The 26,446-nt window shown below is 41.3% G+C and overlaps 2 protein-coding genes across 2 annotated transcripts; one reads left to right on the forward strand and one right to left on the reverse strand.

The window, feature by feature from the left end:
* The first annotated feature begins 1,385 nt into the window (after positions 1 to 1,385).
* Positions 1,386 to 5,186, forward strand: dlx4b (distal-less homeobox 4b). The gene is made up of 3 exons (XM_046378215.1): positions 1,386 to 2,029; positions 2,966 to 3,159; positions 4,648 to 5,186. Exons 1-3 carry the CDS (start codon positions 1,708 to 1,710, stop codon positions 4,903 to 4,905), a joined length of 774 nt encoding a protein of 257 aa, XP_046234171.1. The 5' UTR covers positions 1,386 to 1,707; the 3' UTR covers positions 4,906 to 5,186.
* A 5,646-nt stretch (positions 5,187 to 10,832) lies between these two features.
* dlx3b (distal-less homeobox 3b) lies at positions 10,833 to 13,718 on the reverse strand. The gene is made up of 3 exons (XM_046378118.1): positions 13,098 to 13,718; positions 12,090 to 12,274; positions 10,833 to 11,767 (listed from the first exon to the last, which is right to left on the reverse strand). Exons 1-3 carry the CDS (start codon positions 13,438 to 13,440, stop codon positions 11,453 to 11,455), a joined length of 843 nt encoding a protein of 280 aa, XP_046234074.1. The 5' UTR covers positions 13,441 to 13,718; the 3' UTR covers positions 10,833 to 11,452.
* Positions 13,719 to 26,446: the final 12,728 nt, after the last annotated feature.

Below are 26,446 nucleotides of genomic sequence, written 5' to 3' on the forward strand. Positions count from 1 at the left end.
AGGGTTGCTCTTTGTGCCTGTGGTCACCATTTTCTCTCCCCACTGCTACACTTTATAGTCAACATGCACCTTATGAGTGTTGCTGACTGGTGCAGTCTGCACCCCCGTCCAGCCCCTCCCCCTCCACCCCCCACCCCTCCTCTTTTGGCAGGCTTGTGTTTGCCTTATTTTATAGTCCCTCGCATTTAATTAGAAAAAAGAGGAGGGACACGTGGGCTGAGTATTTTCTGTTTTATATAAAACTGAAATCCAACATTTTGCATCCTGAGTCATTCTTCTGTCACCTTCAAGCAAGCTGAATATATTCATCTGAAAGCATTTATTCAGCTACTTTTTAAAAATACATCACTGAATACATTTATATCCTGATGCCCTGATGCTGATTTTTTTTGTTTTTTATATATGAGTTATTGTACATCAGTTACCCCCTAATTTGGCTAATTTATATGTTGAAAACTAAAAATGAGGGGAGTTGAATGAGCAGTTTAATTTATAGCTGTCTTTCTAAAACAAGCCACAAAGCGCGCCTGTGTGACGCCGCGTGGAAACAGTGCAAACAACCTCGTGTCCGTTGATAATAAAATATATTCCATTGATGTTATGTACTTTTCTGGAGGAAGTTCCCATTGTTTTTATTTGACGGTGGAAAAAAGTGAGTGCCTGCAGCGGAATTAAAGAAGCAAAATTTCAAACATCAGAAAATGTTTTCAAAGTGATCTCGAGTCACCGTGTCAGAAACTCTTTGCAGTGTGTTGCCTTTTCATTAGCCGGTGCCACGGCGGAAAAGTCTAAAACTACTAAGTACACCGCTGAAAATTAGAAATGAACTTTTTGATATCTATTTCATTGTATTAATACAGGGTTTTATAATAGACTTGGTCAATTATTGCATCAATAAATCTATATTTCAAATCACGTACAATCAACTCTCATTTTATTTGAGTTATTAACGATATTTAAGATTAGGTCTAACCCCTGTTAAGATCGCAAATGCTCCTGCATTAGACGTTGAACTTGCGCAATTTCCTTTATAAAGATCCTTTAAAGAGAATTACGCATACATTGCCTTTTGAGACTCAAGTAAACTTTCGTATTTTTTTTTTTTTTTGAAAAGAAAAAGAAATTAATTCAGCCACATTTTCCATAAGTTATTAAATCTCCTGTCAAACAAACGTCGAAATGGAAGCATGAAAATACAGATATTATTAACTGTGCGCTTTAACTTGTTTTTATTTAATGATAAATGACTTGATGGCATTCTAATAAAGACTAGAGTCATATGTGGAGATGTAACCAAATGAGAGATTATTTCATAATGTATGGAAGGAGGACCGTGTTGACTGCATCCTGGATGATATGTTAATGAAGTTAATGGTGGAGCTCCAGTGACAGCTGGCTGCTGAAGACCAATCAGAGAGCTCGCAGATGGAAGGCAGTGTGTTTGAGGCTGTGCAGACAGGAGGTGTCTGAAGAACCATGTCAGCTCCTCCAGTGATGTAAAGAAGGATCCCCTTCGCTTTTATTCGATTTTTGTGCCTCCTAAACGATTGCGAACATGCAAACTGTAACTCATTACTGCGGGAAGCTTTTTTTCACGATCATTGCGTTGGACTTAAGTGTGGATTTGTTCTAAGTTTTCCGCGCTGCCCGACAGAACTCATGAAACCCTCTTCAGAGCGACGGGTTTATGGACTCGCGTATTAGCTAATGATGTCTATGGGTTTCATGCCTGACAGTCTGAATGCCTCAGATCCCTCCAAATCGGCCTTTCTAGAGTTTGGCCACGGACATCCGGCGCACCAGCAGCACTCCTCCGGACTCTCTCACATTTACCCCGTTCATGGCTTGCATGCTGCTGGGCATCCGCAGCACGAAAGTCCTTTTCATGGCAGCGCGTCCTATGGCCGCTCTTTGGGCTACGCCTACCCCGGCGCGGTGAACACTCATCCCCCGTCTGCGTACATGCCCTACCAGCACAGCAATCACAGCAACAGCAGCACTGTGGCCCACAGCAGATTAGAACAGACAGGTATGTGAGAAAGTCAAACCGAGCCACCCTAAATTGTTGTGTCATTAAAGGCTGTAAAATTCTGATTTTCCACCATGGTTAAGCGCAATTACGCACGAGGCGCCAAATTCCCAGACATTCACTTGAATATTTACGTTAAAAAATGTTGATGTTTTGTATACTAAACGTTTAATTAGGGCATCAGACATATTCTGATTCAATCAGTAACATCCAAACAAAGCCCTCAAAGTCACCCACCGCCTCTCATGGATGCTTCCTCTTTACCACTCATGCATGAAGGCAGATTGTGCCATTAGTTTTATTGACCATAATTTTCTGTGGCTAAGTCAAGCTATGGCCCGTCTAGAATGGGCCTGCACTTCAGGAGCTCACTTTTGCCCTCATTGTCAGTGCACAATAACAAAACAGCAGTTGTTTCATCTCTTCTGTGGACTCTGTGGGAGTCACTCCGTTAGCCACTTTAGATGGGATTCGTCTGCCACTTTTTGTTGCGTGAAGATAATATCAGTATGCAGTTATCCCGTATCCAGTGCTGTCAGTGCTACGTGAAGCTTTAGCTGGAGTGGAGTTAGTGTAATAAAACTATAATCAGGCCATTTCTGGCCATGAGGTTTGATGAACTTTATTGTGATGCAAAAAACGTGTCAAAAAGTTCACAGTTAACTTAGTTTTTATAAATTCAGATCCTTAAAAGTTGTGTTTATAAGGTGCAGTGCAGGGCCTGTTAGCTGCAGCGTGTTGCACCATATTTTCCTGGGTGTAATCTGTTAAACTCTAACATTTATCGGTGGTTTGGTTGTTTAAGATGTTGGACTTGTTTTGTTAGGATATTGAGGAAAATAAATCTTTATGCTTTGATCTACAGCCTTAAGAGAAAAAAAAAATATTCAAAACTTTACATATTTCATCTGATTTTTGCTCTGTTCAACCTCCAAGACCGCGAGAAGTCCACGGTGATTGAGAACCGGGACCTTCGTCTAAATGGCAAAGGGAAGAAAATCCGGAAGCCTCGGACAATCTACTCCAGCCTGCAGCTGCAGGCTCTGCACCAGCGCTTCCAGCAGACCCAGTACCTGGCTTTACCCGAGCGCGCCGATCTGGCGGCCAAACTGGGACTCACCCAGACTCAGGTGGGCCTTTAACTCACCCAGCAGCCCACTGAATGGATCAGGAGGGGATGTAGTGCGCAGGGTCGAAGATAAACACACACTGCATTAGCCTGTTATTAATGAAGGTTATTGAGGAGATTGTGCACAATAATTTCACAATCACTCAGCAAAATCACGTTATCCTAAAACATCGGGCATACAATATTTAGCATTTAGTGGCATATTAAATAAAACTACAAGACTAATATTTTAGACTTGAATTAATCCAACTTAAAGCAGACTGGAGGAACACGACTGAGAGAAAGTGGATGTTGGAAAAGTTGAAAAGGAAACCTCTTATCTGCTGTGTTATTAGGGATCACGCCGCTTCTGGAGATCAAGTGAAAAGCCAAATTGTTGTGATTTGTAACTCGATCCTTTAATGCATGGCTTATTTACTGTACTTAATTTCGTGGATGTATTTCCTTTGTCAGCCCTGGTTCTTGAAGAGCTCTCAGTGAATGAAGCGTGCCCGCATTTACAAATTTTATCAGAGGAGAAAGAAAAACAAAACTGGCATCACAGCCCAGCAACGTAAGGAATCATCAGCTGCTTCAGGTGTCCTGAAATAATTTATTATAAAATACACTTTATGAAATTACAACACTTACTTCTAAGCTTCAGTCAAATTTATATATTTACGTGTTTGTTTGTGTCTGTGTCTTGACTGATTTATTTTAGTTGTGAAATATTGAAATAGCGTGGGAGTAATTTCAAGTGCACGTGCGAGCACATTTTGGAGACAAACAGGTGCACGTGTCGTTGTCAACGTCTCAAACGGGACAAAACAAAAGCCTTCAGGTGCCCCTTGGCTCTTTTTCTCTCTCCACTGTCATCAAGAAAATACAAAGAGATGAACAAACAGGTCGACTCTGTCATCCAAGGTGCCTCCTGCGCATTTTTCTTCATCATTCAACATTTATAGCAACTGTTATCTCCCCCTTCTAGTCTGCCTTTCGTGATTAGATGTTTAGAGGGAATCACTGGACTTCCTGTGGAGTTTCTGTCTATTCATATTGTCGTTCTCATGTAAAAATAGCCATCTTTGGCATGAAATTTCAGTGACCCACCACGCCGCGCCTCGGGCTCCTTTTTATTTCACAATATTTTTAGTTTTTTGATTGTTGCTGTCGCAATAATGCACCATTAGACTCGTAAAAAAACAATAAAAGAGCTCAGTTTTAATGGATTACAAGTGTCACTCAGTCATGAGTCTGAATGACTAACAATGCGCCAGTAGTAGGCCTGGGATTTGCAAAAGCAACACAGAAAAGATGAGAGTTATGAGGAGTTTTCCCATTTATTGCCCACAAATGTTCAACTCCAGACCAATTCTGAAAAGAGTGCTGAGTTTAATTGGGGGAAATATGCTCATAACGTTGTATAAAAAGCCCCTCACACCATTATTTCCTTTAAATATCGATGCTGATTGTTAACCGCAGTGACAATTATGTGCATTTTCTCATTTAGGTGAAAATATGGTTCCAGAATAAGCGCTCCAAGTATAAAAAGATCATGAAGCATGGCAGCGGATCAGAGGGAGAACATCTCCACAGCTCTAACTCCATCTCCCCCTGCTCGCCAGGGTTGCCACAGCTTTGGGAGGTCTCCATGGCGAACAAAGGAGCTCAAATGCACCCAAACAATTACATGAACAGTTTTGGTCACTGGTATCCAAACCACCACCACCCTCATCAGGACGCGATGCCCAGGCCTCAGATGATGTGAGTGGATTGTTTTTGGTGTCTTGCAGGCCAGGTGCTCTGGCCGACGTGAAGCGCACTTCAGACTACACTGAACTTGTTTTCAATGCCTCGTCTCAGAAACTGAATTGTGTTTAAATGTGTGTTTAGTAGAACTTCCATGTATTTCGTGTGCGGTTTGAAATTCGACCAGGCAATAAATATATTTTTTAAATTTGTTATAATGTCGCCGCGACTTTTGGTACACGACCGCACTGAATTGTGGGCTTATAGCGTGACTCTGGATAAAGGCATTTTTAAAGAATATTTTGTGTGCGTGGGTCTATTTTATTAGAAAAAGGGTCTCATGTGTATGGTCCAACCAAAACCATGAGCACTGGGCAAATAATTACGACGTGCTTGTTTAAGTTGCTGCTTATTTAGGAAACGTTTTTTTAAACAAATAGATTTTATCTTTTAAACTGTGAAAGACTGTTTCCAGAAAGACTAAATGAAAATGCTGTCCTGACCTGTGGATAAAATACAGGATTTCCAGACTATAATTTGATGTAAAGAGTTTTGTTAATCAGCTCAGCTCAGCTCAAAGCTGGGATATCAGCCGTCTTTTTTCCATCAACACCCCCGCGCTGCACGAAAAGCTGCAGATCTGTTTGGATGTCGACAGCCATGATTTGTTAACACCTGGGGCTTGATTCCTATTTAGAAAGAATATACGCGGTGACTTCTTATATGTTATTCGCTGTAAAGTTTTAGGATAGTTGCTAAATAAATACAAAACCAACATAACGACCCCTCATTTAAAGGCACCTTTACTCACGGTGGTCCAGTGTAACTTTTACGCGCAGACGAAGGGGCCAACGACATCGCATGCTTTCCAAACGGTGCATTTGAATTTCAAAAGCAGGCAACAAAAAGACAGTTCGACATTTAGTAAAATAACATTTTTTTGTCAGTATCCAGGTGTTTTCTGGGCTCTTGAGATTTTTTTAATCGAAGAACGGATTTTGAAGAACACATCCTTCGTTTCTTCTCCAGAGAAGGACACATGCCGTGAGGACAAAAGATGTGCAAGCCAGCATTTTAACGATATTTTCTTTCACTCTGGCCTGGAATGCGTTCAGCCAGAAAGCTCGCCTGTTGTCATTATAAAATGACAAATGACCACGTTATTCCTCCTATAAACTGCGCCTGATTTATAGTCGTGTACACTGATTTGTACATTCTGGCACTTACACTGTTTAAACACAGTGAATTAGTCATTAATATCTTTGCGGAGACACATCCCACAAACTCGGCCTATTCTGTTAATTAAATGGGGTGTTGGACTCTGATTAATGAAGGCGAATAGTACGTTAAAGAAACATCCACTGACTTCTTTTTATCTTTTTCATTCGTCACTTTGCTGTCTTGGCTGTCTGGCAAACATTAGCTACAATTGGTCTGATGTCACGGACTCTCAGGGATTAGGAAAAAAAAACAAACACTTTTTGTGGTGGAATTTTCTCCTAATATTCCTACTGGGAACTGCATCTATTAAAATACAATATATATCTGCTGCAGGTGTAGCTCTTCGTGTGTGATGTCATTTTAACTGGTCATCACGTCCAATCTTCACCTCGTATGCTTAAGAAGAGGCTTCCCAGCACAATGCATGTTTTTTTTTTGTTTCTTTTGTTTTTTTAAAATATAGGCTTAACCATATCAACTGAATGCTAATATTAACTAAACTTTAAGTATACATTTTATGTTACTGAGGTTTAGTCCAGCTGTTTTCTATTTCTAAAATAAAAAGCTATTTAATTACAGCAAAGTCGCTTGCATTCAAACATATCATGCTATTCTCACCTCTAACGACCTCCTAACCAGAGCACTCAGTCACACACAGGCTACGTACTGTCCTGTCTTACCTTAGTCAGAGATGTGCAGCCTCGTTCAGGAGGTCTAAAGCCTGCAGTGGTGTTTCTCTGAAGGACAAAGCCACATCAGAGCCCTGTGTTTTCACTCCTCCAAGATGATTTTCTCACATAACGACAAGCATTGTGTTACATTAACATCTCCTTCTTTACACACACACACACATATATATACACCCTCATGCCCTTTTCCTCTTTCCTGATGATTACGTGCCTTGTTAAACATGCGGGTCCTGGGAAAGAAGAGGCGAGAATTGCTCAACCAAGTGACGGGGCATCAGAGAAAATTATAGGCAATTTCACATCTCCAGATCAGAATAATGGCTCGTGGAGTTGGACAGACAGAGTAGGACCTTTCAAACGGGGGGCAATTATCATGCAGGCAGATTGAAAGGAAAGTGAAAAGCCTCCTCGTGTAATAGACAAGCTAAGAGGAGGGGACGGAAGGCTGGGAGATGGGTTGAAGGGTAATGATAAAGGCAAGTCTGACTGTATCAATGCTATGGATGGTCTGAGTTATCAGATACAAGGTGTCTGATGGGTTTTAATTGCGGGATAGAAATGAGAGGGAAAATAACTTGTTATTAAATCCCAGTTGCTTTGAATGGGTGAATGGCAAGGCAGATCTCTGGGGTGATTATTGTTATTAACTTGAGTGATCTGACATCTTGGATAATTGTGAGCAGCTTCCTGGTTAGGGAGAATGAATGCATGATTTGGTTTCATCTGCAGGAAGGATTGACTTAGTTTTGGTTACGTGCATACACATACACACACACACACGCACACACCGAGGGAATTAAAAGATGAAATGCAGTTAGGCAGGCAGAAAGGCATGCGCACACAGTCAAATTAGTTTCAAAACACTGGACTTAAGCAGGTCAGACGCACAAAAATGTGTGAAAAAGCTGGAATTACTCTCTGTTCATCTGCTTTATTTTTTAGAGCATTCACAGTTTTAACCTTTTTTCTCGTGAAGGTAACATTTTTCAGTTTTCAGGTCAAGGTGAGAGCAATACCAAGTCCTCACCATGTGGACAGGTTTCAGCAGGATGTGATGACTGGGCTGTGAAGCATCAGCACACAGCCCAGTCCGGCCCTGGCCTGAGGTCAGCCAGGGTTCATGAGTCCACAGCTGTCAAGGATGCCTTTCTCCCTTCATTTCATCCCAGTTTACAGCAAAATGGAGACAGTGAGTGATCCTAATGCAGCCGAGGCTCGGCCCATGCCCGGACAGAGCGCTGGACAGCTGCTGGAAGTCTTTCCATGGATGCATTTCAGTTCCCAACCTCCATCTCAACTCATATCGCTGCACCCCAGAGACAAGTGCCGACACCACACTGCTGACTGTTGCAGGGGGCGGGAGAGGGCTTATACAGGGGCCCGAGCACCAGCTCTATTTAGGGTGCTGTGATGTTGTGCCATGCAGGATCACATTCGAGTTCAACAGTTCACCTCCATGGCTACTTAGACTTGTTAATGTTTTGAGATGACATATATGGACACGTCTGACAGCCCACACACACAAGTGCAGCCTGTAGCGAACACACGTTTGTCTTCTCCACAAATGTCTACCCTGACAACCGCAGCCGAGGGCCACACACGCTGAGGGAGCCACCGAGGGGAGGTCACATGTACCCTTGATGAGATTTCATTGATATTAAAAGACAATAGTAATCATGTTACTTTTGTCAAATCAGCACAAGGCACTGAAATGATGAGTGATGCTATAGACAACTGGTGTTGAGTTCAGGGAAATAAATTTAGGAAGGAAGGAAGACATCAAGAAAAAAGAATTCAGAGCTGTGATGCATTTAATGTTTTGGGTAAAATGTTGACAGACTGTGTGTGAAGTTTGGTAAAAATATGTTAAGTGCTTTTTAGAATAAATTAAATGTCACAAGTGTCAAAGAAACCAAGAAGTACATTAAAATCCTTCACAGTAAATATCACAGCAAACATAAATCAGTAAATATTTTCAATTTTGATATAAATGTCCTATTACAGGAAAAATAAATTTAGCTATTCAGTTCAATAACAAGAAGTTAACGAGAAATTTTGAGGAAATTTTATAGAATTATAAATCCAACAGACTGAATGACTGATATTATGATAAGTGACCAACTGAATTCAGCTTAAAATAAATTAAATGAAAATTTCAGTAAGGCTTCATCAAGATTTCCGGGACATTTGTCAGGTTTATGTTCTCATATATAAAATAATTAATTTAATAAAAAGCACAAGGCATTCTCTAACCAATCAAGGTGAAAAATATTATATTATATTACAGTACTGAATAACTTAACATTAATTTGGTCATATAACAGTGTGTGTGTGTGTGTGAGAGAGAGAGAGAGAGTGTGTGTTTGTGGACAGAGAGAGAGATTCCCTGATACCAAAATATTTTTGTTCATCCAATTTACGACAAAATTTAGGTCACTTGAATGCTTTTAAATCCACATTTGAAGTAATGTAACGTGCTCTGAAATGCGTTTAATGACAAAATGATGTAGTAAAGTTTCATACAGTGACACCTTCAGTCTTGACTGCATACCATTCTGGTTACTAAAAGCAGAAAAGGATATAAAACCTCTAACACCTTGGGTACATTTTCTCCCAGTGCGTAATGACGCCTTAGTGGTCCATGATTCTCCATCATGTTTTGTTCTGCAGCATATTTAACGGTATGCGGTTTATGTGGTTAAACTGACGCATTTGTCCAGGCATTAGTCGATAGGTGTGAAGACGCAGGCAGGGAACTGGTTGACTGTCTCATTCACGCTGTCATAGCACTCATTATTGGAGTGGTTGTCATGATTATGTAGCATCTCTCAGCTAATTAGTATTAAGGTATTCCCTGGGTTTTCACTTGTCGCACTCACTTCCATTTGGCCGTTTCATCACCTGGGAGGACCTTAGGCTTACATTTTGATAAAACTGTATGTTTTAACAGGAATTGTGGAATATTTGGTTAAATATGGGTTAAAAAAAAGTGCATCAACACAGTGTTAAACAAAAAAAGTGTAAAAGCCTGCTCATCCGCAGTCTTGGGTAAATCATCATTCAGGAGAACTACTTTGTCAAATGCAATAAACAAAATAAAACCTAAAGTCTAAAATAAAACTTTTTTTTTTTTTTTTGGTTTTCTTTTACCTTCAATATTTGAGTTTCCATCCATCCTGCTGCGCGTGCGCGTGAGATCCCCTTAGGCAACAGAGTGCCTTCGCCCCTGCACGCACACCCCTCCCATCGCCCCGTATGTGTGTGTGTGTGTGTGTGTGTGTGCGTGCGTGCGGCGCGCTGACTTTTCTCTTGTTATCTGGCAACAGAATAGTAATAAAATCCAGTGACTCCAACATGTCTGCCTGTTTGTCGCCTCCTACTGCAGCGCTTTGCACGCAGCTCAGTGCACCAAAACAGAGGACGTCACTTCACTACGTTGTGTCTAATACAACACACAAAGTGGAGTATTACTGGGTCAGTGGGCTAAATAATCTTATTGACCATTGAATAATGACAAAAAAAATCTGACAAAACTGATTAAGATGCGCTGCTTAAAGGTTTCCAGCTAGATGTCTGGACAAAAAAAATCAAAGTGGATTAAACGGTGTATGAACCTTAATTAACCTTAATAATCCAATCCTCTGTAAAGTGTGATATGATACAAGACCGTTATTCTTTTAAGGGGAAGAGTAATAAGAGAGTTGTTCATTATCAACGTTTACGTGTTTTGTGAGTAAGCAATCAGAGTTATGAATAAACCTTGTTGTAGCGAAAGGAAATTCTAACGAAGCAAACTCGTCTAGATTCAAAGTGAGTGATCTTATCGACAGGTGAAAATGATGAGTAAGAATGAAAAATGACCTTTCGCTTTGCTTTCACAAGCATTTCCTTGTGCTTTTAAAGAAACTGTAGTTATGGTGGCGAAAACATTACACGTCTTACTAGAAATTATTAAATTATCTACACGGTTAGCTGCATTATTTTTATTTTATTTTTTGAACTTTAAGCTGTTTATTAAGGGTCTAGACACACAACATGCAAGTAACACCTTTATTCAATTGACAAAAAAGGCAACAAGTGGACTAATTACATGAATATGAAATTGGTTTTGGAAGCACCACGGTGCAGCCCTCCCGTTTCTAACAAATATGATCATAGTGGTTCTGCATATAAACACATATTTACAGCCTTCGAAGTTTTGTACAAATCCATATAAATATGACCTGAGTTTTTTCTGACGCGCCCTCTACAAACCCACATGCATGATTTGAATGTAGCTTGGATCAACTGCACAGTTTTGTCAATGTTCGGTTCGTCGATAGGCTACTTGTTTGTTTGTTTGTTTGTTTTTTTAAAAAAACGTTGCATATTCATTTACAAAAAGATGTTAAGGAAATACAACAGAAGCGATAAATAATTTAAAAACCACGCCAGATGTCCGTTAAATATGCTGCCACAAGTGATCATAAATCCCTTATGTGCTTTGTGAATGGAAAAACACAGTTCTGAAACATTCTTGATTATCCAAAAACCAAAAGCAATGTTTCACTTCAGGCCTGCTCCCGGTCCACTCGACCTTTGCTCTGCAGAGTCACTGTGGAGAGACCTCGTTTGAAAAAATAAAACTGAGGAGATAAATCTGCTCTTGAGTCGTTGTTAGTAAACAGCTCCCACGCTTTGCTGCGGGACTGGGTGGTGCACGGTGCCCGGGTGCTGTAGGTGTGATCCCTGCTGGTACCAGTGGTTGTTATAATCCTCCAGGTATGGCGGCGACGAGCTGTGCGTCGGCTGCGGGACCTGAGGTCTGTTGATCGGGGTGTTCTGAGGGGTGCTGTTCTCCCACACTGCGGGGGAGGGCGGGGAATTGCACGCCATGGAGTCGCTGGCGTTAGGACTGTGCTCCAGGGGAACCTCGCCGTTTTTGTACAGTTTCTTGAACTTGGACCTCCGGTTCTGGAACCAGATCTTGACCTGGGAGAATAAGAGTGTGAACGTTAATTGTATAATGCAACAGGAAAGTACTTTTTATTGGCCGATTATAAATATGTCCTAAACCAAACAAAACGCAGCTTTGCAGTGTTTAAAAAATGCAGCAAATATATTGTTTAACCTATCTACCTCATATCAAAGTGCGTAAAACCAGACACACACACATCCAGTGTCTGCTGTGCGTAATTACGCATAGTTAAAGAGCGAAATTTTGGCCACACCGGGAAATCCTGACTCACATGCTACTGAGCAAGTACTGAGCAATTCTAAAATACCATGTGTCACGCCGGGTCAGGCTGCTTACCTGAGTCTGAGTGAGGCCAAGCTGAGCTGCCAGCTCCGCTCTCTCGGGCAGAGCGAGGTACTGCGCCTTTTGGAAGCGCCTCTGCAGAGCAGCGAGCTGGTAGCTGGAATAGATCGTCCTCGGCTTGCGGATCTTTTTCGGTTTTCCGTTCACCATGCGGACCTCAGGCTCTGGCTCTTCTTTCACTAAAAATCACAGCAAAATATTTTTGATGAAATACGTTATCAAGGAAAGCTGTATTGCATTTAAAAATGTAGAACATGAGCAAACGAGAGTGACACAATCATGACAATATATAGATGAGATGATCTAAGAATTGTGTCTATGTAAAAACGCATTGAATAACGCATTTAAAACAATTATGTTGACAAATATTTTCTCATATTAATGTGCCAAGAAAACTGGGTCACAAAACAAAAAAACGAAACTACATCACTCAAACAGGATAATTTTATTTTGTCAAATTTCCAATCTGGCAGACCGCTGGTAACATGTTAAAATTGATGGGGTGAATATTATTAGCTTTAATCGAACCATCATTGTTTTATGGCTAGCTGTTAATGGCTGAATCATTCCCAGGCGGGCTGTTAAAAGACGATATTTACAGCAGTCTGTAGGCTTCCACTGAGCAAATGTCATCGTTGTTGTTGTTGTTGTTGTTAGTTTTACTCGAAATGCATAATATATTAAATATATGGGTGAATAAATATTCTACTGGCCTTGTAAGGAAAAATGTGTGGAGACATGAAACGTAAAGAAAGTACGTCGTTAAGCCAGAATGTCACACTGCGTGTTTATTGTCTCTATTTCTCCTACAAATGCTTTCCAAAAACTAAATATTTTTTTAAAAAAGATAATACATTAAAGAAAAGCTGTTAATATAGAATGATTAGTGTTTTCATATGCAATTAGTGCCCCTTTACACTCTCTTCAGGCGCGGAAAACATTATACCCACTGAAAGTAAACACACTTGCAGTAAAATTTCCAGTGTTTATCTCAATATTTACCTGAGCTCGGAGGCGAGGCCTGCAGGTGATCTCTGTTGTAATGTCCGAACTGTCTGTAGCTATTTGTGTAGGGGTATTCAGATTTGGTGGCGTACGCTCCTGCGGCTCCCATTCCGTTCAGGTTAAACTGATGATGGTAAGAGTTCATGGGTTGTCCGTACGGTTGACTCTGATAATATTCGTGCTGGCCGTGGGCCGTCTGTCCGCTGTAGTAGCCCATGTCCGTCACCGAAGACTCGGGGAGAGTAGGAGAGTCCTTGGAGTTCGGGTGGCAACTCATAGATCCTGGCAGATCGGTCAAAATACACGCAATCTTCTTCTCATACGTCTGTCCGGCGCTCATGGTGGAAGCAGCCCTCCAGAGTAAAGAAAAGTCCACTGGTGGATTCTTTCGTTGTGAAGTGCGCAAAGCAAATACGCAGTAAAAGAACTGTTGTGTGTTTGTGTGCGCTCTTTGAACGCACAGCTCTGGAAAGCCTATAATCCCCTGAAACTCTCCCAGCTGCAGAAACTTGGTTGTGGCACCGCTCAGCCTCTTTGACACAGTTATAGAGCGGAGCGCTGAGCTGCAAGATGCCTTCTCATTGGCTCCACCAACTCCCCCTTCTTGCGCTTCAGGCAAAGTGGTGGTGAAACCCAGCCTTCAGCTAAGAGCGCCTATGCACGCATACCTCAGTGTCCTGAGTTTTTGCTGTAGATTTGCATTTACCTGTTCACTGTGTGAACGTGTAGCTCCACAGGCCTGCAAGGACAGTCTGTTCAAACGCACAACTAAGTATAGGCCCCATTCTGTTTTTTTCAGCGACTGCATCATCTTCAGGCTGGCACCAAAATGTTACAACACAATGGCAGCCCAGAGCCTTTCTAAAGCCTAATCCTGCAGTCAGACCGTTCCCTTAATGTGTTTTATGCAATGTTTTCTTAACAGTGCCTAGAGATCACACTTTATTCAGTCTATTGAAAGGCTGCCAGCCAGCCTCCCACAGACTCCCATTGTCATTCAAAGGTGTTGGCGGACAGTGAACTTTAGGTGAAAGAGATGGAAGAGATAGGCCAGGTAAAGGACTCGTTCAGCTGATATCGCCTGTGGGGTAAATTCCTCTACACTGTCCGTGCTGTGTGTGTGTGTGTGTGTACGAATGCAAATAATATCAACAACAAGTTAGAGAAGTGTACTCACAGCAACCTAGTCAGAATGGGTTTTTGAAAAGTCCGCAGTAAATATTTTGATTTTGAATGTTTGAAGAACACTCTCTGAAGAAAATTTTAAAAATATTGTTTCGCTGGTTATTTAAATTTTCAAAAACATTTGAAAAACATTTTCACTATAGCTCGTCTGCTGTAAGCTGAAAGCACGGTGCACAGCGCCCCCTGCTGTATTGAATCACACCTAAAAATGTATTTTTATTCATGAAAAAGAGACGAATAAAGGTTCAAACAGCCGAAGATGTACAACCTGTGTCAAATTGGGTCAAATTCTGACGATATTTTCCATTGTGACATGAACATTTGGACAGACAACAAGCTTGAGTTTTACGCGACACCTCTGAAACAACACACATTTCCACTGTAGACTCTCATGTTTAATAAACTACCGCCCTCTTTCGGCTATCCGAAGTACTGTCATGAAGTTTTAAAGAAGCAGTTCACTTCTTTTTAACTGTGTGCATCCAGTGTGTGTGTGTGTGGGTGTGTGTCGGGGGCACCAACCCACAAAATTGAATTGTGGAATTGTGGACAGATAGAAATTTAAAATCTGCTGTGGTTTTCAAAATATGTTAAAATAGTTTTTGTCTTCATTGTCATCACCAGTCGAATACACAGGAAAGGATCTCTGATTCTTTCTCTAGATGCGTTTTTTTTTTTTTTTGCAGCTCTTGAGGCTCACAAATACTGTAAAAAAAAAGTAGAGGTTTATAATGCATATGACACAAGCTAAAATGCAAAAATCAAGACATATTTAGTCAATAAGCAAGGTACAAAAAGGCCATTTCTTCATGCAAAACATGCATGTAATACAGAAATGACTGATCCTCAACCCTTGCTGTCTGTGAGTCAAAGTGTCCTTGGGAAAAACATTTAATATAACAAAGCACTTCACTTATTTAAAACTCCTTCTTGAAAGCCAAGAAGCTCTCACCAAAGCATTCATCAGAAGTGTCTTCAGTCCTGAGTTGTAAGTGTATATGGACCAGATACATGAGCTGCTGTGAGATTGGTCATGATTGTGAGAGAGTCATGGGATTGAAGTATCCTGTAACAACCGGTAAATACCAGTAGATGGCGCAGATGTCTCACATGTCAAGGTGAGAAAAATGTCATTGCAGACATACAGCAAAGAACACTTTGACAATGTATGAAATGGGAAAAGATAAAGAGACCAACTTAAGCAGTTGCATTGTCGGTTTATTATTGGCTTTGTGTGTGTGGTTATTGAGTGATCTTTTGTCCATGCATCATAAAGTAAACATGCTGGCACCACAAACACCAGCTCCTCTCGGGGTTTGACTGTAGTCGAGATCAAATATTGGACTTTTTAGACACATCAAAATTTGAGCTTTCTTTCATTTTCCTTTTTGACAGTGTATGTGATACCAACGTGACTGAATGCTGGTGATCCATGATGTCCCCATTAATACAAAAATGATTCCACTTTTGTGTCAGTTCGGCTACATTTAGGAAATTACTATGAATTACAACTACTGTTTCATTGTTTTTTCCAGTTTCTGTTTTGGTGAAGTGGTTTGCTGCCAAATGAAAAGCCTCCATTTATTGCAGAGACCAGACCCTCTAATCTGCAAACTTGGTATTTGTCTTTAATCCACAAATGTCATTCCAGACACCAGACAGTGAAGAGACTTCTCAGTTGCAACCTGCATCCATAACTTGTAGACATTGTAGTTTATAGTCTTGTACTAGCTGTGCTGTAGGGTATAAATGTCTACAGCGCTCCAATTGTTTTTTTTTCTGTCAGAGAAAGTGTAGGCTAATCATTCTTTAGGTGAAAATCTATCCTACACACAGTCAAATGAACTCTCCACACCCAACCAATCAAACGCTCACAACACAGTAATGCGAGACAGCCTTCAGGGACATGTTTTGTACTTTTCTAATGCAGTGTGTAAAAGTGGAACAGCTGGCATGGATCCAACTCAGGACAAAAGCTCAGACCTTGCACAGAGAAACCCCTGTAATTACTGAGTAACTGGGGTTTGGTCTGATTGCTGATAAAAAAAACCAAAAAACTTACCTTTTGTACTTTAGATTATAAATGGAAGCATTTTCCCAGAGAAAAAGTATTTTTCTTACCATTTTCAACTACTCAAATCTTCCTGAGAGTCATCAGTGTGATTACGGGGGTCAGAAAGGGCAACACTAATGGTACTGATGCTCAGACATGACGCATGAGAGAGAATCAGAGACATGCTGGTCTCGCAATTTCTTCAGATCAGAATGACAATGGCAGTGGTTATCAGAAAGTTTCACTTCAAGTACAAGATGTACTGCTCTCTGTATCTCGCCCTTGCAGCTGTTCTCTGGTTTTTCAATTTCAAAATGCCAGCTTTGGCATTCCAGCCTGAATTGATTCGCTCTCAGACTGTGCACAGACCTTGTTATGAAGCCCTCAAGACAAATATTGTACGCTATGTTTCCCTGTGCTCAAGTGAACAAACATGCAAGCTGTATTGAAATACGTGGAAATACAGAAGATATAGAAGGTTGATTGTTCTTGGTTTTAACAAGTATGTAGAAATTAGATGAGTCAGGAAGACCAACAAAGGAAAACCACAGTATGTACTATACCTACTACTGCTACTTATACACTATCAGGGCTTTCATGGCAAGACTGAGTGCTATATTTAACCCCCTACACACATAAACAAGGCAAGGGGATCCCCATCTGAACAGTAATGTGCACATAATCCTACATGTGTGCACCTCCACTGCAGAGGATGTTTAGACTTTAATTATGAGGGGGATGTTGACATCACAAAAACAAACTCCCCTCATTGCTTCCTACACCCCCACAACCATCAACGCAATTTCATCCCCCTTTGAAAACTTCAAGGCACCAGACTGCAGCTCCTCGAGATAATGAAGCACCACTGGCTAGTTTGTGCTGATCTGATTGAATAGCCAACTCGCTCAGGGAGTCAGGGCACTCTCACGAGTGGGAGACCTGGAAGTTTATTAACTAACTCTTTCTTTCTCTATCCCCGCTCTCTCTCTCACACACACACACACATATACTCTCCCTCCTTTTTCAGTCCTTACTAGAGATAAAAAGAGTAAATGGCAACGACTTAAGGATGTTGAGCCATCTGTGCAATGTTGATCTGTCTGTCCAGACAGAGAAAATCACCTGATGCTCATTACTTCTCCCCTTTCATGGGTAAACTCTTGTTGGTCTTTCCTCCAAATGTTTCCAGATATCTATTAAGTATTCATCATCCAAACACTGATTTATCATGTACAAAATAAAAGTACAGAAGAATAGTCAGTAAACAACAGTAATTGGCTTGCTCTGAATCTGGCCAGCAACTCCGCGCTCCCATCTCCGCGAACTAAAAATACTTGACTTGATCTGGGATTTCTCTGGAATAAATGATCGTTCCAGCTTCCCAGTGGGGCTGTAAGTTGGCTCAGCTACATGGAATCGAAGCCTTGCTGTTCTCATGCTGCTTCACACCAGCACAGCACACTGTGCAGAGATGTTTTGTGTGTGAGTGTGTTCTTCACTTACGGGGACCAGAGGAAAGAGACCAGGTAAGGCCTGGGTAATGTGTTATCAGGGGACCACAGCTGTCATATTAGTCAAAAAGTTAATGGAAGACACATGTTCCCAGATGTTAGAGGGCATGTCCTTTTCTCTAACACACACATATATGTATGTACATAAACCTATTCAAAACACCTTCCCAAGCTAAATGCCCCCCTGCAGGTCTGCTTCCACCCACATTAGCTCTCCTTTGAGCTGAAAAACAGCTTGTTCCACTGCTATTGGCTGTCACTTTTAATGAAGCACTAATGGCACACATCTCTCTGTAGTCAGTAGTCGGTCTTCACTTGCAGTATAGGTGATCTTTATTTTTTCAAGTGAATCTGTGTGTATATATGCTTGTTTTTGGTTTCGATTTGGTTGTACATCTTTTCTTTCTCTAATCTTGTCATCAACTCTTAATGTTCTTTTAGCTAAACAAGTTCAATCTCACACTGAAATCTGAAATGAGATATGCGTTCATTTACATCGCACATCCTGTCATCTAAAATGGAAGAGAAGTTAGTTTAGTGAAGTTCATATTACCTTGTCCTGTTACTTCTCATTGTAACTGTCACATGATATTGTGTTTTGCATTGTTCTGATGCAAATTCTGATGATTGATTCCAAGCTAAAAATAAATGAACAAAATCAGTAGGCTAGTTTTATGATGCAATGCAAAACAGGGGGCATGAAAACCAGTTAGTGTGAGAAAACCTTTCTTATTAATTCTGTGGTATTCATTTCAGCCATATCACTCAGTGGTACATTATTGTAATTGGGCTCCCTGCTGTGAGCACATACTAACAAGTATTCAGTCTGTATTATGTCTGAATGCAGGGATGTAAACAAACAACCTCCTGGATGGAGACAACAGGCATCTGACCCCAACAGCATTCTATGTCAATCAGCATTTGCAACAGTGCACTAATTGAGTGGTTCGGTCCAAAACGACTGTGAGCGAAGCCACACACACTGAGCTGGACAATGGCAGTGCAACAAGCCACTTGCTTGTGTGCCTGTACTTTTATATACACAGAAAGACAAGATGTCCCAGTGAAGATCTGTTAAAACTTTTCTTCCGGTTTCTTTACAATCATTTGCTCCATTGTGGGGGCTTTCTCAGGTTGTATGACATTCTCTCCCACCGCTGATGTCTCTCCTCTGCAGTCCATGGCTTCTCACACCATCCATCACCTCCTGCTAGTCCTCTCCGTCTTTTCCACCCAGCTGACACAAACACCAGACGCTGCACAGAGGCATCCCGACAAGTGTCCCGTCCTGGCAACCCCAGCCTCATTGACAAGAATGCATCTATTTTCAATGGCTCCACTTTGCCAAGAGTGGATGAGTAAGAGCAGCCTGGAGAAACAGCTGTTGAGGGAGTGATCAAAAGAGAGAGAGAGAGAGAGAGACTTCTTTGATTGCTACCTCTTTGTTCGCCCTCAACTCAAACTTTCGTATTCGCTAAGGCCACTCTCTGAGTAGGCTGCAAGCCAAGGGAAAGCACAAGGCAATAGTATGCTTTTTAGACTAATAATACACTTGTATCTATTTCTATTCACACATTTAAATTATAGTATTTGATGAGTCTCCGTCTCCCATGACACCCCACTTTCCTCCATGAGTCCCCACTATCCCACAGTTCATCTCGACCCTTCACCCCTTTGTTATAAACTCCTTTGGTGCTTATCGCTGAAGAGTGAATATGTAGCCTTGGTTACAGCTAGATTCTCATTGAGTCTGCTGGGTTGAGATGCCCTCTCCAAGGATTCCAGCAGGAAGCTCCACCCTGATCCAAGCATGTTTGTTTTGGCTCATACTAAACCACTTGGAGGACTAGATGAAACTGCTCCCTTCTATCGGCTGATTATCTCTACTAAATCTGGAGGCAGGATGACACCAGTTTTCATCTCAACACTATCAACTGTCTTTTCCCATATTTCCAGCAATAAGCAATAAGAGGCTTCGACACCAATTGTATGATATTATACAAGTATACAAAGTTTAACATTAAACAAGTATACAGTATAGAAAGTCATGTGTAAAAAGTTCTTTAGATCAAGATGTTTCTTGTGTTTTTAACGGCATGCATATTAAATACATAAATATATGCATTTCCATTCATCTTAGTCTAAAAATTCAATTGCACAAGCCATTGTTTAAACTTAAAAGTAAAAGATTAGATTTAAACTAAAAGTAAAAGATTAGATGATGGATAAAATTCTTATTAATAAAACATTTGATTCAAATTGTTTCAACTGCCACAGCATCCGGAAAGGCACATATAAAGGTCCTGTCATGAAGCTCCTTTGTTTAGCTGTTTGTCATAAACCAAATTCAAATGCCCAGAACAAATGTACTCAAATGCCTTTGACTGGAAATCTTTAGTCGACAGGAAAATCACAGAAAAGTCTTGTGTAAGACATCCACCTAGTTATTTGGTGGGCTTGTTAACAAAGCGCAGAAAGCTGTCATTTTTCTAGGCATGCCTGGGCACGGTAGACTTTGGGAGTTCCCGTTCTTCCCCCCGTTCCCTCCTTAGCTTACACAAAAACTCCACCATGGTCTCTCATCTCCATCATATAAACGTCCAGTCATACCTCTTAAATCACATGCGACAGAGTGAGTCAATCAGATTGTTAAATAAAGTGCATCAGTCTATGAGCACTGCAATCAATCTGATCATGAGTGTGTTTCTGCATAAATATTTGTCCCTGGGAGGTGAATGTTTTCCCCCTACCCTCCACTACCTTGTCTCTTATAAAGGCTTTTGACCCCAGGGAAGAGGTAAGGACATGCAGTTTAGCACAGGAAACAAGGGATGCACACCAGCAACTGCTCCACCAAGAGCAGCAACTGCCAACCAGGGAGTACATGGACAGATTGTGGAGTAGTCTGACTAATTTGAAAGAGTTTATCTGACAGGGCTGTGGGAGGTATGTCTGACGAAAGAGGTTGGGAACTACTGGCCTTTAGAGCATCTTTTAATACATATCCTTCACTGATTTATGTTAAACAGTCAGTGAAATGAAAGCTTGGATTGTGCAGATCCACATGAAAAACACAGCTATTTTTGAGCCCTTGTTCATCACGACAATGGCTAGCTCAGGTGCTATACTTGGAGGCTGCTACCACCCACAGTGTTGCAGGCCGCAGTGTGAGGGACAGTGCCCCCAGACGGGGCCCCTCTGTGCTTGCCTTAATGCTGAGTCCCTGCCAGTGTCCCTTGCTAATGAATGGACATTTAATGATCTGAGAGGGCCATTCAATTGAGTGGAAAATGTGCAGGTCTGTAGAGCACAGCTCCACTTGTCATAGGAAACAAAGGGCTCAGCTCTGTATTCACACACACAGTGGAGAGGGATGCAGTGGATTCACACACTGGCCTGAGAGCAGGCTGAACACACAAACGGCATGCATGGCCTCTTTAGCACAAATCCATTACAATGAGAGCCTGCCTGGTGCCACACAGGATAATGTGTTGTTTTTCTACCAACTAAAAAGTCTTTCTAATGTGACTTACTGTGCGGTTTAACAGTTTCCCTAATTAATATCTTCTGCTTCACTTTCACAAAACTCACCTGAATACACAGACGCATCTATTTACCGTCTCATGAGTTTATTAACGTTACAGCAGTTTCACCACCAACCAAATCTGGACCATCTGCCAATCTCAGCACACTCACAACAAACAAAGGACATGGCTCACAGGTCTGGCTGACAAAAACCAACACATATGTGTTCAATATAAACCCATCCTTTTATGTTCCAGCATTTATTTGCAGGTCATGCAAGCCTAGTCGTAAACAAAATGGCACCATGTGGTTACAGAAGATCCACTGAAAAGAGGACAGGAAAAGAAATCCTCAGAGTGTTTATTGGAGGTCTAAGGCGTGACCGGTGAATTTTGCAGGGGTCGGGCAACCAGACAGCCTATATGCTGCACAGACAGGAAGGAGGCTTTATAAGGAATATTGTAAATCATATCAACTCACTTTACCACAGGAGGGAGGACGAGCGATGTGGGAGCAAGCTAGCATTGTGTTTGCTGGTCTGATTTACTGCAGTTATCCTCCAGATTGTGTCATTATTCAATGGTCTGTCCACCAGATTACATTAGGCTCGGTCACACCACTATGCTTCAGATTTACTGCCCAATATATTCACCTATTATCCAGAGTGAAGAATAGCGAGGCTCTCAATAATTGGATTAAGTGAATGTAGATAGGAATATAATTATCCAGTTTGTCAACATGGCAATGTGACTCTCAGAGACAGTTCTAAGCCAGTATTCCCAGTCCTTTCGTGATATTTCATCTCAAGAGACAAGCCTGTTGTGCGGATAAACTGTGAGTACGTGTGTGTTCTTTGTTTTTTCTTTCATTCTTTTTTTGCTGGGTATTATGGCAATGCGCTCTCTGAAAAAGGGAAGTGTTTGGGTCCGAGAGATAGATAACCGCTTCTTCAGTAAACATTAAACATGATGAGCAGCGGTGTGGGTCTCACTTGGTTGTTAAGTTCTGAGTTAATGTGTCTTTACTAAGGTGAAATGTGCTTCTGACCTTTTCAGCACACGTGACAACCAGTCTCAATAACTAGTGTGGTCTGAAGGAAAAAAACACAGGGAGTCTTGTTGTGATTGAACTCTGGCTAAAGGTCAAGGGGGTGCCACTCTCAGGAGACATATATTTCTTTCACCCACCCTCTCCCTTTGAGATCTGTATTTTCTAGCTGACATGTAGGCTACCTAAGCTGCACACGGGTGAATAATAAGTGTATCTTTTTGGCAGTTTTTGGGTGATTGTTGCATATCTTTCAGACTGTTAACTCATGCCCAAGGTTATCAGTGTTCTGGGCACAAAGCCAGATCAAACCCAGGCTTCTCTCAAACATTTCTTTCTTTACCTATGACTCCTCTGCACAGAAGTTTCGAACAGAAGTGTCTCCACGGCCAGGGAAAGGAATGCTGAATGGAGTGACTCCCTTCTTAATGATTAAACATTACTTAAAGTGCAGCATGGTACGGCAAGTGTTTTGATTTAATTTTCACCCTCAATAAATCGTTAACTCTATCACACATTCCTATCACTGTTAATGCAACGTTTCCAGAAAGCAGCAGAGAGATTTGGAAAGGCCATTAGTTAAAACTGTTTGTGATTTTCTTTGCTACCAGCGATTTGTCATTAGAGTACTTCAGAAAACTAGAAAGGGGCTGCAGGAAGAGAGAACAACTCAGCTCTGAGTGCATTTAAGCACATTATAAATTCCATTAAGAAATGCATCTTAACCAACATTCTTAAAATGTTATGATACTATGGGTTATTGTACATTATTTTCTGACATGAAACTTGTTGGCTCCAGCCAAACAATTTGTGGACCTATTTTTTGTTGAACTGCGGGGAAGCTTACACTCATTTGCTCTCTTGCTGAACGTTAGTTAGAAGATTGGTGCTAGTTTCCAAGACTGGGAACAGTCTTTGTGCTAAGCTAAGCTAACCAGCTGCTGACTTTGTGGCATCAAGCCTCTCATCTAAGTCTTTATGAGAAAACTATAAGCTTTTATCTGAATAGTGGAACTATTCCTTTCACAAAAAGAAAGACAAGCTGAGGAGGGTTCATTGGGAGAGCTGCCTTTATAACACAAGTTTGTATAACAGCCGTTTTGTTTTCACAACAAAGTGACTATGTCTCGCTGTCTCCCATCGCTCTATCTGTCTGCCTGAAAGCTAAGCTGAAAAACAGGTGCCGCTGGACAGTGGGAGAGGGCTCAGAGCCACGCCTTCCTCCTCCTCAGGCTATACATTCCTACACTTAGCACGAACTGGAGACCTGAAGAACAGCAGGACCTTGTGCGGGTCCCAAAACCCCTACCGCATTTCCTTCCTGCCACACATACACACACACATACAGACACACACACACACACACCCACACACACATCTGCATACATCAAACACTCAAAGAACACGCACATGAGGCTGCTGACATACAGATCCCACACTCATATGAACAAATGTTAACATAACAGATATTTACACACACACAGTGTATGTATGTACTGTACACATGTATGCTTCAGAGATATCGTATAACATCAGGCCAGTTGTTCCATATTAGATATATAGTTTGAACACGTGGTTCAGTGGGGTAAAGGCAATTATTCTATCATGTATTATGTCAAGCTGAACCCACAGATTTGCTTATAAAGTGAGCTTGTAAGTCATGAACAACTGATAGAAGCACTTGCACAAAATGTGGTGCATTGGATAATTAATGAATGATGATGAATTAGATTTTATAATAATCACCCCTCCATTCACACCAAAACTGATAATCCAGTGTCAGTTGTTTCCCTATTGTCATGGACATTTGTTGGAAAAGATATATCTAATATGATTGTCTCTTCACTGTGGACTGTCCTATGACTGCAATCTCTTTATGTGGAAACAGGCTGGAAATTATCTGGATTATTCAGGCAAAAGCTTGGTATATGGAACACAATGACACGCTATTAGATTTTACTCATGCATTATTCATATTTTGCTCTAAAATCAGATTTCATTGGTGCCAGACAGCAGGAGAATATGTAGTTCATTGTCTTTCGTCTCCCCAGGGTGTGCAAAAGTTCACTTGATATTCGACAATTTAGCCAAACGACAAGGACCAACCAAAGTTTTTCACATGTGGCACAAAGGTGTGGCATTGTTATGAAGGTGCAGACCGTTTGTGTTGCTGTGCACAAGTGCAGCATATGTCTGAATAAATGTGCGTATGTCTTTTGTGGTAAATTCCTGGTTTTCGCGGACAGGAATGAGAAGCTCATGTTTTATTCCCATGAAAGGTCATCACAGCCCAGCAAGAGTCCTGGCTGGAGTTTGAACAGACCACACTGTCTTCCTAGCACTGCTCAGAACATACAGGCTTCAGTGCAACTCCGAGCTCCATGGCAACGAGAGGCTCTGTCATCAGCTTGCAGCGAGGACGTGGTTTGAGAGCGTGCTGTGTTTCATATTCAACCAGTTTCCTGCTCTGTATGTTATGGTCGCCAGTCCAGCTAATGTGGATTAATATTCATGGATTCTCAACGTGAGGCTGACATCTAGTTATTTTGAAGCTGCTGCATTTTTTTTATTATTATTTTGGTTCATTTTCATGCTCACAAAGCCTTACTGTGCTGTTCTCTCTGTTTGGAGATTTTACACAAAGCCTGTTGAGTGAGTGCAGTAACAAGTCAGGGAGATAAGCGTAATGGGACTATTATGGAGCATACTGATGCACTCAGTCTTTACATTTGCCCTATTCTACAATAGCTGGTCCATTTCTATTATCACACATTCACATCAGGAACTCCATATAGCATCCCACTCATCCGCCCCGTCCCATCAGTACTGTTTCAAAGGATGCCCTGACAGGATGCCATTCAGGATATACATTACATTATAAGTATGTAGGCTTAACCTCCTCCATTAAATTAATATTATGAGGCACAAAGAAAAACATAAATACTGAGAAGAGGAGGAAATGTTTTTCTTTTTGTCTTTTTCTGGGACGTTATGGTAACAGAAGAGGAAGGCGGTGGGTTTGGTGAGGGGAGAAAAAAAAAAAACAGGAAACTGCGAGATAAACTGCAAATTACTCTCCATGTGTGTTGTGTGGGTTAGGACTGGAGGGTTCTACAACAGAGGACTCAGGGGAACGCAACAAATGCATTCAGGTTTTTGTCCCCATGTTTCACAGAGACCGGTGTTGGCTTACAGTTGGGTCAGGGGAATAAACATTTAAAGGCCGGAGCTCATTTTTTTCTCTACTGTAAGGCTGGGCTGAAAGTGAACTCGTTGCTCCTGTGCCAAAAGTTATCAGATACTTCTGTTTCTGTACTTTTTTAAATATTACTTACTTACGTATTATTTTAAATTATTACCAGGCAACCTTAGTATGAATTTGGGGACAGCAAACACAGTTACTAACAGCAGGCTGTCAATCCAATTACACACTTTAAATAAGAGAGTATCCTTTTCTGCCACTAATGAAGAACACAGTTTGTCAGTATCAGCTGTCACTTGGCCCAGAGTGACACTTTTCAGATGTGAAAAGGTGGATGTTAGACCCAGAGGGGTTTAGGATCAGGTGCTCTCCAACCAAAAAGTGTGGGAATTGATCACACAGAGCAAAATAAAGGGTGGAGGTCAAATGGCATGTCTATTGTGATTTGGCTGCTTTACATTACTGTCTGCTAATATCTCTCAAGACGTTTGTCTTGAGTCTAGTCAGGGCAGTCTAGTCTTGGATCTGTACAGCGTCAGTGCTGTACCAGATGCACATCTTGATAAGGCAACAACAGGATGTTGACACTGTATACACTGGCATGTTGTGCATTCACCTTTGGGCTGAAAAGCATTTGCATATTACTAACTCAACTTCTTCCCTGGAGTCCCTGTGCTTTCTTGTCCCGCAGATTCCTAGCGATCATGACTGGACCTCCTGCTGCGGTCCTGCTGTCGTCCTGCTCAAAACCTACTGCAATTACTACTGTTTAGTCATAATCTGATTTAAATCTGTTAAGACTCAGTACAGCTACTACCATTAT

This window comes from Scatophagus argus, chromosome 21 (assembly GCF_020382885.2).
Source record: "Scatophagus argus isolate fScaArg1 chromosome 21, fScaArg1.pri, whole genome shotgun sequence".
NCBI classification, from domain to species: domain Eukaryota; kingdom Metazoa; phylum Chordata; class Actinopteri; family Scatophagidae; genus Scatophagus; species Scatophagus argus.

Bases quoted from the DNA above. Each gene is read 5' to 3' on its own strand.
- dlx4b (XM_046378215.1), top strand. From the start codon at position 1,708: ATGATGTCTATGGGTTTCATGCCTGACAGTCTGAATGCCTCAGATCCC. The intron at 2,030-2,965 runs GTATGTGAGAAA...TCAACCTCCAAG, and splicing joins CAGCAGATTAGAACAGACAG to ACCGCGAGAAGTCCACGGTG. The intron at 3,160-4,647 runs GTGGGCCTTTAA...TTTCTCATTTAG, and splicing joins TGGGACTCACCCAGACTCAG to GTGAAAATATGGTTCCAGAA.
- dlx3b (XM_046378118.1), bottom strand. From the start codon at position 13,440: ATGAGCGCCGGACAGACGTATGAGAAGAAGATTGCGTGTATTTTGACC. The intron at 12,275-13,097 runs GTAAATATTGAG...TGTGATTTTTAG, and splicing joins GGCCTCGCCTCCGAGCTCAG to TGAAAGAAGAGCCAGAGCCT. The intron at 11,768-12,089 runs GTAAGCAGCCTG...TTATTCTCCCAG, and splicing joins TTGGCCTCACTCAGACTCAG to GTCAAGATCTGGTTCCAGAA.